This window comes from Diachasmimorpha longicaudata, chromosome 1 (genome assembly GCF_034640455.1).
Source record: "Diachasmimorpha longicaudata isolate KC_UGA_2023 chromosome 1, iyDiaLong2, whole genome shotgun sequence".
Lineage (NCBI taxonomy): Eukaryota > Metazoa > Arthropoda > Insecta > Hymenoptera > Braconidae > Diachasmimorpha > Diachasmimorpha longicaudata.
The window spans coordinates 14,730,009-14,741,294 of record NC_087225.1 but is presented as its reverse complement, the minus strand read 5'-3'; the positions used below and the strand labels follow the sequence as shown (position 1 = coordinate 14,741,294).

The 11,286-nt window shown below is 35.6% G+C and overlaps 3 protein-coding genes and 1 long non-coding RNA gene across 7 annotated transcripts; 2 read left to right on the top strand and 2 right to left on the bottom strand.

Annotated features, from left to right (window-relative positions):
- Positions 1 to 40: 40 nt before the first annotated feature.
- On the bottom strand, positions 41 to 2,812 carry LOC135166448 (dynein regulatory complex subunit 3-like). Its single transcript, XM_064128669.1, has 7 exons — positions 2,468 to 2,812; positions 1,900 to 2,183; positions 1,613 to 1,785; positions 1,303 to 1,460; positions 1,038 to 1,230; positions 274 to 846; positions 41 to 199 (listed from the first exon to the last, which is right to left on the bottom strand). Exons 1-7 carry the CDS (start codon positions 2,631 to 2,633, stop codon positions 49 to 51), a joined length of 1,698 nt encoding a protein of 565 aa, XP_063984739.1. The 5' UTR covers positions 2,634 to 2,812; the 3' UTR covers positions 41 to 48.
- A 38-nt stretch (positions 2,813 to 2,850) lies between these two features.
- LOC135166518 (ubiquitin-conjugating enzyme E2 W) lies at positions 2,851 to 5,774 on the bottom strand. Of its 3 annotated transcripts, none has more exons than XM_064128813.1 (5): positions 5,423 to 5,774; positions 4,405 to 4,601; positions 3,911 to 4,261; positions 3,724 to 3,799; positions 2,851 to 3,592 (listed from the first exon to the last, which is right to left on the bottom strand). In XM_064128813.1, exons 2-5 carry the CDS (start codon positions 4,477 to 4,479, stop codon positions 3,579 to 3,581), a joined length of 516 nt encoding a protein of 171 aa, XP_063984883.1. In that variant the 5' UTR covers positions 4,480 to 4,601; positions 5,423 to 5,774; the 3' UTR covers positions 2,851 to 3,578. The 3 variants fall into 3 exon arrangements, with proteins under 3 accessions (XP_063984883.1, XP_063984902.1, XP_063984893.1); XM_064128832.1 differs by having other exon boundaries at positions 4,529 to 4,601; positions 5,423 to 5,771; XM_064128823.1 differs by lacking the exon at positions 4,405 to 4,601 and having other exon boundaries at positions 5,423 to 5,763.
- Positions 5,775 to 6,176: 402 nt separating this feature from the next.
- Positions 6,177 to 8,486, top strand: LOC135166468 (actin-related protein 2/3 complex subunit 1A-A). Of its 2 annotated transcripts, none has more exons than XM_064128734.1 (6): positions 6,177 to 6,320; positions 6,554 to 6,814; positions 7,073 to 7,363; positions 7,688 to 7,866; positions 7,957 to 8,226; positions 8,325 to 8,486. In XM_064128734.1, the coding sequence occupies exons 1-6, from the start codon at positions 6,254 to 6,256 to the stop codon at positions 8,361 to 8,363; spliced, it is 1,107 nt and encodes a 368-aa protein (XP_063984804.1). In that variant the 5' UTR covers positions 6,177 to 6,253; the 3' UTR covers positions 8,364 to 8,486. The 2 variants fall into 2 exon arrangements, with proteins under 2 accessions (XP_063984804.1, XP_063984799.1); XM_064128729.1 differs by having other exon boundaries at positions 7,664 to 7,866.
- A 459-nt stretch (positions 8,487 to 8,945) lies between these two features.
- On the top strand, positions 8,946 to 11,246 carry LOC135166536 (uncharacterized). Its single transcript, XR_010299696.1, has 3 exons — positions 8,946 to 9,791; positions 9,939 to 10,148; positions 11,030 to 11,246. It is a non-coding gene; the product is annotated as an uncharacterized LOC135166536 (long non-coding RNA).
- The last annotated feature ends 40 nt before the right edge of the window (positions 11,247 to 11,286 follow it).

The window sequence follows — 11,286 nt, the reverse complement described above, 5'->3', positions numbered from 1 at the left end:
TTAAAAGAGCATAGAAACAAATTAGTTTATTATCATTTTTTGGAGAAGTTATTCCTCGAGTGCAGCTGCGACATCAATTTCTAAATTTTTATCAATATTTACGTTCGAAATCTGTAAGATATCTTCCACCGATTCCCTTTGGAATTGCAGGAAGTGAGAAATCTCCAAAATCCTAGATCGATGTCGACTGTTTTCGTGCCTAAAAGAAAAAACATTAATTCCATTGATTTTATTCCATCGTTATGCTTCATTTCTACGAAAACCTGAACTTACGATTCAAGTTGATCGATCAAATCCCGAAGCCACGATTCAATGCGCTTGATCATCGTCGTTTTCCTAGAATCAATGAGAGCGAGGCGAAATTCATGAGAAGCGGTTAGACAGTTACTCAGAGTTTCAGGATTCTCAATAAGTGCTTTCACGGTTTCGGGGTCTTCCAATTCGTTTAAATTCACATCCATAGGGAACGAGTCGATGATACTGTTGATATTTTGATGATAATCCTTCTCAGCACTTTGCATTTGGTGGAATAGTTCCTTCGTGAAGTGAAGGAATTCACCAATTGCTTGAGACATATTGCTCTTGAAAGATTCTAGGATGTCTTCCATCTGTTCGTGAAGCACTATCTCATTGTACATTAATTTTGTCCACTTTGAGGACAAGAAATGGTTGAATTCTTCAATTGTTTTTTGGGCTTCTCTCAGTTCAATACTCAAAAGTGAATTTTCTGGGTCAGATTGTTTCTCAGACGTTTCATTTTCAGGATGATTGTCGGAGGTGTGAATTGATGTATTTTTTAAATCGTCCAGAATTTGGTTTCTGCGATCTTCTATCTCGTTCATTAATCTAGAACGAGCAAAGAAATCCATTTTTCCAAGTGAAAAATTTGTTATTTTTTTTCCAAAACTCTATTGAAACATTGAACTTTTATTCCTTCGTATTGACAGAAGATAAAAAATCAATTATTATCAAAGTAAATTAATTAATCAAACTATTGAATGGAAATTAATGTTTCCGAGAAATGTAAAAAAACTCACCTTCTCGCAGTAGTTTTCACTAAATTCTGTTCATTTTCGATTGTTTTTTTAAACATTGCAAGTTCTGTCGCTCTCTCAACTTCTCTGTTATCCCCAAATTCGTATATTTCCCAGGATAATACGTTGATTTTTGTTCTATATTTTTCATAAGCATCTCTAATGCTTATATTTATTGTCTTCAACAACCTGTTTTCTGAAATATCGAGTTTCAAAATATAACTATTATCAAAACTGGAAAAAGGCAAAACTCTGCGGATGTATATACCTTTGTCCTGTTCGAACAACGAATTGAATAATTCATCCTCGTTCAGAGTTTCAACAAAGGCTGCAAACTCCTTTGCTTTTTTTTCTTTTATCGCTTTAGTTATGGTCTCGGAATGCAGAAGATTAGTTTCACATTCTTCAGTTTTTGCAATGGAAAGCCTAATTCATATAAAGTCAAAGAATTTATCATGTTACTTACCGATGAAAAGCCATGAGACACAAAAAAGTAACAGAATGGAAACAGAGAACATAAAAATTTATAGTGGTGTCTATCTACAGTCATCAAAACAATTGGATGCGCAAAATATTACCGGTGAATGTCTCGAGATTTCTTCTTTTGCTCTTTAGTAATCATTCGATATGAGAAATAAACGATTTGCGGGATGAAAGCGATAACATAATCAATAAAGCCGTCCTGATGCATGCAGGGATTCCCCTGTACATTTAAACTACGAAGCTGTTTAAATTTCCTCAAGTACATTACCTAAAAAATAACCTGACTGAAATGTAAAATAATCAAAAATGCGGAAGAATTGCAGTAATTAATGAAAAATTAATGAATGTGAAATTTAAAATTTAACGATTGTAAATTGTTTACATGGTCCCAACTGTTTATTTGATTATTCGCCAAACTGAGAATTATTAAATTGCTGAGGTTATCGATGCTCTCGACCCTCTGGATATTATTTCCAGACAATATCAGTATTTCCAGATTAATCAAATGCCCCAACCCTTCCATAAGACTGATGCTGTTGAACGAGAGGTCGAGCTCTCGCAGCTCGATGAGTTCCTCCAGTTTTTCAATTCTCTCAATGCAATTGTGAGATAATGTGAGTTTCCTGATGTTCTTCATCGGCCACAAGTGCTCTAGACTAATAATATCTGAAGTTCCACGAAAATTATCATTTTTGGAATCAGTCGAAAACCATAGGAAATTGTTGTAAAAATACCATTGGATTTGAAATGTGCAACAAAAAATATTCTACAGAATAATTTGATAGCATTTAATTATTGTATCAAACTTTTTCTAAGATATTTTAATTTCATTTTTTCAAATAATTTTATTATTACAAAATGATCTCCATGATCAAATATATCAATGAAATAGCAATGGCAGAGCAAATTCACCATGTTTATATATAAAAGTTCATCACACGTCTACCTACTCAAAAATTCAATCCTCAATTCTTTGACTTTCTCCAATTTAACTCCATCTTCACGAAACAGTCGTCCAGCTTCGCCCTTCGGTGCTTGTAGAATGGTCAAATCCTCGAGCAATTTATAATTAATGATTCCATATTTTGAACTCTCGTTTTTCTGCTCTTCCTCCATTGCGAGTCCGAACTATTGCTCGTGAGTTTTCAGAATTGAAGTGGTAACTAGGCAACGGAGGGCTTAGGTCCCGCGAAACTCAAATTCAATTATTTTTTGTATCCACTTTTTATAAGAAATATCCAACGAATATTCCAATCACTGGCAAATTTTAAACAACTTTTTCACTAATCTAATATTTTATTGTCTGGGAAAAATCAAGGAAAAACACTATAAATGCGTTTATAAATTTATTCTTGAAAAATAATATATAACTTACTCTGTCGTTTTTGTACAAACAAGAAAAACAAAAAAAAGCAAAAGTAAACGTTGAAACATTCAATGAATACGCTCCATATAAAATATTCCAGTTACTTTATTTTTCAGCTGATCAGCCAGTGAACATGTAATTGCAACATTAATCGATTTTTTAATCAGTTTTCTCATATCTGTCTCTAGATCGCGTTGTGCAGTATATTTAGACTTGAATTTTTAATCAATAAACTGAAAAAAAGAAGTTGATTACTATTTTTTATTACTCCCCATTTGAATACCTAGTCATCTAATGACGAGAGATCTTTTTCAGCTGTCTAATATAACTTGCGTAATATTGATAAACGTCAGCTAGCCTCTTCATTCGACACCCAGTCCCTTCCTTCATACAACGCTTTTCAATCGATTAAAATTCACAATTCTTCACAACTTAGCTTATAGTTCTGAGGTTCCTTTCGATCACTATTATAATTTTTTAAATTAGTTCTTGATTAGATTTTCAATAGTATATCTCTTCAGCCATCGACTTAATGTTTTACTTAATTGTCTACTGCGATGATACAAGTGTAATCTTGTCATATCCACACAAAGGAAAAGAATAATTAACTAATTTAATGATTTACCCCCCTCCCACTCGTAATTATGCAATTGAAGAATTTTTATGGGTTTTCACAGCGGCACGTCTACCCTGATTTAAACACTATCATCTGTAAGTAAAGAAAATAAATATTAGTAAATAAATAAAATAAGGAGAGATAACGGATGACTCGTTGATAATAAATAAAATTGATTTCTCTAAGTGCTATTCTGTAGTCGAGAATAATGATTTAAAACTTACCATGATACCACCATTTAGTCTTCTTTGGATTTTTATTACAAGTTTTAACGTAAAACGAATTGTCAGGGGGTCTTTTCTGCAAAATGATGAATATCCAGTAAGCAAAAGATGAAAAGGACCAGGGAAAAGTTTCGTAAAAGAGTGTAAGAACGAATTTATTTTATAAAACAAAAAAGAAAGAACATACCTTTTCCTTGCAAGAGCTCAGCATGGAGACAATGCTGAGACACACACTCTGAACTGACAACGCCGGTGACCAATCGTCAGTCAATATCGACAGACATATATGACCATTACTATACACATGAGGATGAACAGGAATGTTATCACCGATGAACGTCACTTCTGGTGAATCAAACGGATATTTGGAGCTGAATTTAAACTGCAGTTGAAATCTCTCCCCCTCGTAGAGTGTGCCCTTGGCACCCTCCATATGAACGATCCACTGTGTCAAGTTCTGACCGACAAGGTCCTCATCAACCTGAACACCCTCAGGCGGCTCACGTATCAGAGCCATCAGCTCTTTTTGGAGTCGACGCTGAGTCACCATGGGAAAAAAACAAACACATTGTTAAGATTTTTATCAAGAGTTTTTATGACAATTTAATAATCCCCTAGTGGATGATAACTTTTGGTTGATTTAATAATAGTGATATTTTTGTAAACTCCGACCCCCTTAACTTTAGTAAAAAATAATATTGCAGCAACGTCCAAACAATATAAATTGGAAACTATCGGCGTATTCCGAAGTAACATCTCAAATATCCGAAATTTCTACGGATATTGCAGTAGAGAACATATGTACATGCATGTTGTGCAGCTTCATCCAAAAAAATCCAGTTAATGGTGTCTGTTTCCCGAAGAAGATAGAAATATTCCTGACGGATAAACAAAAATATAATAACTTTAAAATGAAAACACTTTTCTTCAATCATCAATAAAAATTTCACTCTGTTGATTTCTATTTTATTCTCAATGGGTTAAATTTGGACTTGAAGGGAAAGGAAAGGTCTGCAGTGTTATAGTCATATTGATGTTTTAAAACCTTTCTTCCTCTCTCTCTCTCTCTCTCTCTCTACTTAAGATAAACTATTTCACAACTTTTCATTCTCGTAAAAAGTATTTAAAATTCTTCTGGACTGCAGGAAACAACTAATGCAGATATCTGTAGAGGATTAATCCATTCCCACGTCTGATTCAATGGATTGAGGAAAATTTGGAATGATTCTCTCAATTAGTAAATGTGGAAAGCCATTGTACACAACTTGAGAAAAAAAAGGTAAGATTTTTTTTCCTTAGTTCATAACTCAAAGATAAACTCATCAAGTCAGCTCACTCTAGGCTCATTTGAAAAACAAGCAATCTTACTTTACAGAGGAAAATTATCATGTTTCATTTACTTTTCAATGACCTATCAACATTTTCCAAAAAATCATAAGTAGCCATATTGCCCAAGTTTTCCCTACTGTGTCAAATTCATCAATTATCATGATAACGATGAAAAAATAACTTCGCATCTTTTCCTCTAATTCCGCCAATAGGCCTCAGGACGTTCCCTGACCTCTTGAACCATAATGCTCCTAATCATCAAAATAAATATAGTGCATCAACCCCCAAAGATCCAATCAATGGCGTCAATCTCCAAAATAGCAGACATTTGTCTGACAGCTTCCGAACAAAATCATAATAAGTAACTCACCTCCGACGGGGACAGTGCCATTGTCGTTAGATCGGTGCACCCTGCAGAACATAACCATGTTTCATCTCGAAGAACTATTAAAAATCTCTGTCTCCCCTTTTGTTAAAAAACAAAAAATAACAAATCACTAATGAATCCTTCCAGACGTTGACTGTTTTCAGCAAATATCGTTGCCAAGCCGGGCAAAAATTCCGTAAATAAATCCACCAGCACCAGAATCTCCAATAATCAATCAATCCACTCACTCCCCCGCATCACGCACTACTCAACAACAAAGAGAAAGATGTAATAAAAATTATTCTAGCCGAAGGACTTGACAAATGTCATGTCGTCAGCGATATATAAGAGGTACGAGGCGAATCCGTGAGTGGTGAAACACACACACATTGTCATTGGTGCAGTGACTTTGGTATTCTCCGCAGTATTCAGTGCTACCAATGGTCAAAAGTGAAGAGATTGAGGGGTGAAAAAAAGAGGGCCTCCTTGGTTGTCACTTCACTTGTGGCCCCGTGTATTCCTAACCCCCACAGGCGAGTTTCGTGCAACAAAAGTGTCATCTAGGCTTTAGCTCATCGTCATTTTGCCGGATAAAGTATAAACGAGGGGTGTTAACAACCAGGTCATTTTAACCGGCTGGATAATTCGTGTAGACTGACCAGAGTCCACGAATTTCCAGTGGTTTCAAGATATATTTGAGTTTTCTGGAGTTTTCAAGCACATTCGACCGCACCCAAGTGATTTCCTCGTAGTGATTCATCGGGGATAATCTTTTAAATATCGAAATCTCGGCGAAATTCTTCTTGTAAGTTTTTAGGGCATCTCTGAGGAATTATGACTGAAGTGCATAATTTTGGGCTCGATATCATCACTTGTCATGCGTGGAACAAGGACAGGACTGGTTTGTATTTCCATTTTTTAAAATAAACATGTTTAAATCATTGACCCGCAAACAATATATATATATATTGCATACATGTGTGTGTATTGTATACATGTGCTTTTATCAGGGTGTAATTACAATAAAAATATTGTGAATTTGAATAATTTCATTTGTCTGTGTAAAAAGTAGTGAAGAGTAATCAATGTGCAATGGATTTTCTAAAATGTTGAAGATGATAATTTTTCTTGTAGAAGTGGCGGTTTGTCCAAATAGCAATCAGGTTCATGTGTACAAACGCTCGAGTACGGGATGGAAACAAACAGAGGTGCTTGAGGCTCATGATATGAATGTTATGTGCCTAGACTGGGCACCAAAAACCAACAGGATTGTTACTTGTGGAGCTGATAAAAATGCTTACGTCTGGAATCAGGATGAGAAAGGAAAGTGGATACCTGCCTGGGTCGTTCTGAGGATGACAAGGGCTGCTGTTTGTGTCAAATGGTCACCACTAGGTATGCCTCTATTTTTCTCTATTTATTTAAACATTCGGCACGATTTATATAACGATAATGCAATCAATATCTCTTTATCTTTTAGTTGCACATTTAATTCGCTCAAAAGAATGTCTGTACTCTCTTAAATTCTCCCATCATTGACATAATTTAATAAACAATGTAATAAACAAATTATCTCATGATGAACGGATTTCGAAGAATTTCAGCCCCTAAAAAGATCATTGAATACATGAAATGACGAATTCTTCATTTCAGAGAACAAATTTGCTGTGGGCTCGGGCGACAGAATGATATCAGTCAGTTACTTCGTGTCAGAGAACAACTGGTGGCTGTCCAAGCACATTAAACGACCGATAAGGTCCACTGTAACGGCCATAGATTGGCATCCTGATAATAAAGTTTTAGTATCAGGTTCCTCCGACTACAAAGTCCGGGTTTTTGGTGCTTATGTTAAAGATATGGAAGATGCACCGGGCATTGGACCCTGGGGGGCCAAGTCTACTCTGGGCACTTTGTTGGCTGAATTTCCAAATTCTACTAATGGAGGTGAATATTTTATGGTGTCAACAATGACTGGGGTAGAAAAAATAAAATAACGAGATAGTAGAAATTAATCTAGCGCAGTAGGAATAGAAGATTTTTATACAATTAAAGATAAAATTTAGTAGTGTTAGTGGCAGTTTTATTGGTAAAGACGTGAGTTTTTCCCGTATTTGGAAGAGAATGTCATAGAAATCCGAAATTTAACTGAAAATTCCAAGGAACTTTACCGTGTTTGTACTAGAATTTTTTACAGCAGATGGATGATTATTTATTACAATACTTGAATGAATTTTTCGTTTGCAGTACTCTTAAATTTTCCTTTTCCAGGCGGTTGGGTTCACGCTGTTGCATTCAGCCCATGTGGAAATAAAATCTGCTGGGTTGCTCACAATTCCTCGATTTGCGTCGCCGATGCAACCAAAGGAAACGCCGTTATGAGACTTTATACTGAGCATTTACCATTCTTAAGTTGTGTCTGGGTTGGGCCCAATTCTATAGTTGCTGCTGTAAGTGAAACAAAAATCAAATATATTGTTGTATTTTTGTTCATAGTGCGACACAAATTACTGTTATTGAACCCTCATTATTTATCACAGGGTCATAGTTGCATGCCAATGCTGTACTCACTAGACGCAAATGGCCAATTACACTTCGTATCGAAGCTGGATAATTCACAAAAGAAGGAAGCGGCTGGAATATCTGCGATGAGAAAATTCCAGTCGTTGGATCGTCAAGCGAGAACTGAAAATAATGATAGGGCACTCGATAGTATTCATCAGAATACAATTAATTGCGTGAGAAGAGTCTCTAATAATGAGTTCAGCACCAGTGGACTCGACGGCCAACTCGTTGTTTGGGATTTGAAGGTACTTGAAAATGACCGCCATCTTGATTTATGAGTACTGACAACTCAACGTCAATCAGCAAGTTTTGTCCCTAATTTTAATTGTTCTTATTGTTTCAGTCACTAGAGAATTCCATGAGTGGTCTTAAAATCGTGTAACCTCGTTGATTCTTTTTTAAATATCATGGAAATGAAAGATACATCGACACGATAATGTAAAAATGAAACAGGAGAAGGCACATGTTGAAGAAATAAAGAAAATAAAATAACTGATGGAAATCAGATTTTTATGATTCATTCATAGGATTTAGAACATTTAATTCCCTTAAAAAGGAACTAAATAATTTAAAAATTAATGAAATGAAATGAATAACGACAAGAATAGTCGCTGTTTATTTTTCGAGATATTTCCGTAATTGCTTGAAAATTTCGAAGAATCTGGACTTTAAAGTGAAACACATCCGGTTGCCCCGATAAATAATGACATTCTGATGACTAGCTGACAAAATTCTTCGAAATCACGATGACCCAGTTTTAAGGACAAGGAATTTTTCTAAAATATAATCAAAGAATCAGATTTTCAGCAGAGACAACTATCGTAAATATCCAACTCATTCACCTTCTAAAAATTAATCCAAAAACATGCGAAAACTGAAAGTAACCGCTAAAGTCTGAAAACCCAGCGCGTGCGCTCTACCCGATGCTCCAAGTGGTGGGGCCGTGAATGCACCGGGTTCTGTTGAGTATCGATTCAGTCTCACACAAACCACCCCCGATGCATTTTTTTCCGTGGCTAAGCTCAAACGTGCCTAGTTGTTTCGCTTTCCACCGGAAAATCCCCGAAATTCGTCCTAAGAAAAATAACTCCCTCAATGGCTTCAGCTTTTGTGCAGTTTTTCACTGATCAATGCTGAAAAGTGAAGTACTAGTGCATCTGAACTATCAAGAGGAAAAATCAGGGAAAAAAATTAAGTTGTGTATGTTCTTTAAGGGTAAATAAACGACCACCCCGGTGTGTGTCGTTCTTGCGGCCACTCCGGCAGTATTGATTTACCCTTCCTTCCCCAACAATTGCCACTAAAGTGTCTTATTTCCCTTTTCATACGATTTATCAGCATTTCATCATCGGTCAGTATGATTTTCTAACGAAACTAAAATTGCGAGTAATCGGCTAATTAAATTGAAATCTAATTGATTAAAGTTGTCCGTAAAAAAAGACTTCTCATGAAAAATAAATTTTTCGGACGTTTTGGACTGAATGAATAAATTAATTCGACCCAACTCTCCGCGGAATATATAGTTTTTGATTTAAATTTGTTGTCTTCGCCATCTAAATCGCGAAATAAATATAAAAACTCGTCTGCCCCAATATGCAGAGAATCCAGTGTGTAAGGGCAAACTCATGTTTTTCTTGACTAAAGAGGAAGAATCTTTGGATTTCATTCAGTGAATATTACTCAAGTTTTCTCCGATAATTAAAGCGAATTAACATGTCGTCGATATCCGCTCAGGGGGTTGTCGAGAGAGCTAGTGCCGAGTTGACGAAAAGGATCAACGGATTGGGCCTCCGAGCTTCTAAACATCATGGTACGCCGCATTAACATCAAACTATTGGATAAAATATAACTGACAATAGTTTGTTCATTAGTGGAATGATTATTTTCTGTTTTTTGTAGTTTTGTTTAGACCTTTTTCGTAGTAAATATTATTTTCCTTTTTTCTTTTTCCATGCAGCGTGTTTGTGGCATTGACTCCGAGATCCCCGGTAACGTGTAGAGAGAAATACATTGGCAGCTACTGGGATCAACGAGCTATTCCTCTGTAGATTCATTTCCCATTGTTATTTTGTGAATTTTTCTGTTATTTTTTTAACTTGCTATCGACGTGTAGTGTGACGACACAATTTGAACTGCAGCGGAGTCGATAACGCCGACACTTTTTTAAGTAAATGAATTTTAAAACCTCGAGGGGTATTTTCATATTGTCAACATGTTTTTGACCTTTTGAAATTGCTTTCTATTGGGTGCGGAAATTTCTAAACGAAAAAAATTACAGGTTGTCAGTAATTTTTCATCAATAATTGTTGATGCGATTCATTGAGGCATTATTACTCCGGATACGAGCTTGTTTTATAATTAAGGATTGAGAGAATTTTTAACTGATTTTTTTCTTCTTAATGAGTAGAGAATCCTTGAGAAATACTTTAGAAATTTTCAAAATGAATAATTATTTGGGTCTACCTCGTTCCAACGACGAAGTAAGGGTATAATGCATGTACAAGTTGCTTTGTCCGAGAGATGTATACTCTTACTCTCATTGGAATACTGCCAGGGTTCCTACGAAATCCCCTTTCGTTTGGATTAATCATCAGTCGCATAATTTCATTCATTCTTTAATTCACCGAAAACGATGGGAAATATTCATCAACATTTGTTTATTGAAATCCTTGGAGGGCCATGGGCTCTGGTTCACAAACGTAAAGATCCAAAAACTACCCCATGGTTATTTACTAAAGTCGTGGTATCTCGTACGGGCATTTTACGATAAAGTTGTTAATTTTTATTTAGAATATCTTTAGCAAAACTATAGATTTTTCTTTTAATTTTTTTCATCCATATAATTTTGCATGCCCTCATCTACTCTCGAAATCCTTACAATTATTCTCAAATTAAGGATAATGTTCTCAACTGAAGAAACCGCTGTTTCTCATGAAATCGAATTTAATGCTTGTGAATTTACGAGTCCAACGTTTTCTGTGAAATGAGATGAAAATTGAATTATTCATGAGGGAATTTGTTTCTCACAAAAAGAATTAAATTCTTCAGGGCAACCCCCGCAGATAAAGGCTTAAGAATTTTATCACTGGAGACTGGACAAATTCGGAGACAGGTCTAAGCCTCCTAACATTTGTCAAGTGAAAAATTCCCCCATTAAAAAAGTGTAAGCGCTCTATCGATTATTCTCACAGCAAAAGGTAAATGGAGAGAGTTTAAAAAAAACTTTCTCTCTTTATTATTTTTAATTTACCAACCGAGGCTTGTGTAATTGCAGGGGGTGGTAAGGCTAGCGTAATGGAACGCGT

What these genes read in the sequence shown, in the direction of transcription:
- LOC135166448 (XM_064128669.1), bottom strand. Translation starts at nt 2,633, where the DNA reads ATGGAGGAAGAGCAGAAAAACGAGAGTTCAAAATATGGAATCATTAAT. An exon ending in ATTGAGGATTGAATTTTTGA is followed by an intron (nt 2,184 to 2,467) that starts GTAGGTAGACGT and finishes GTGGAACTTCAG; the next exon opens with ATATTATTAGTCTAGAGCAC. An exon ending in GTGAAAACTACTGCGAGAAG is followed by an intron (nt 847 to 1,037) that starts GTGAGTTTTTTT and finishes TGCTCGTTCTAG; the next exon opens with ATTAATGAACGAGATAGAAG.
- LOC135166518 (XM_064128813.1), bottom strand. Translation starts at nt 4,479, where the DNA reads ATGTTACTTCGGAATACGCCGATAGTTTCCAATTTATATTGTTTGGAC. An exon ending in CAATATTATTTTTTACTAAA is followed by an intron (nt 4,262 to 4,404) that starts GTTAAGGGGGTC and finishes ATGGTGACTCAG; the next exon opens with CGTCGACTCCAAAAAGAGCT. An exon ending in TGAGCTCTTGCAAGGAAAAG is followed by an intron (nt 3,800 to 3,910) that starts GTATGTTCTTTC and finishes ATCATTTTGCAG; the next exon opens with AAAAGACCCCCTGACAATTC.
- LOC135166468 (XM_064128729.1), top strand. Translation starts at nt 6,254, where the DNA reads ATGACTGAAGTGCATAATTTTGGGCTCGATATCATCACTTGTCATGCG. An exon ending in TGTCAAATGGTCACCACTAG is followed by an intron (nt 6,815 to 7,072) that starts GTATGCCTCTAT and finishes TCTTCATTTCAG; the next exon opens with AGAACAAATTTGCTGTGGGC. An exon ending in TCGTTGTTTGGGATTTGAAG is followed by an intron (nt 8,227 to 8,324) that starts GTACTTGAAAAT and finishes TTATTGTTTCAG; the next exon opens with TCACTAGAGAATTCCATGAG.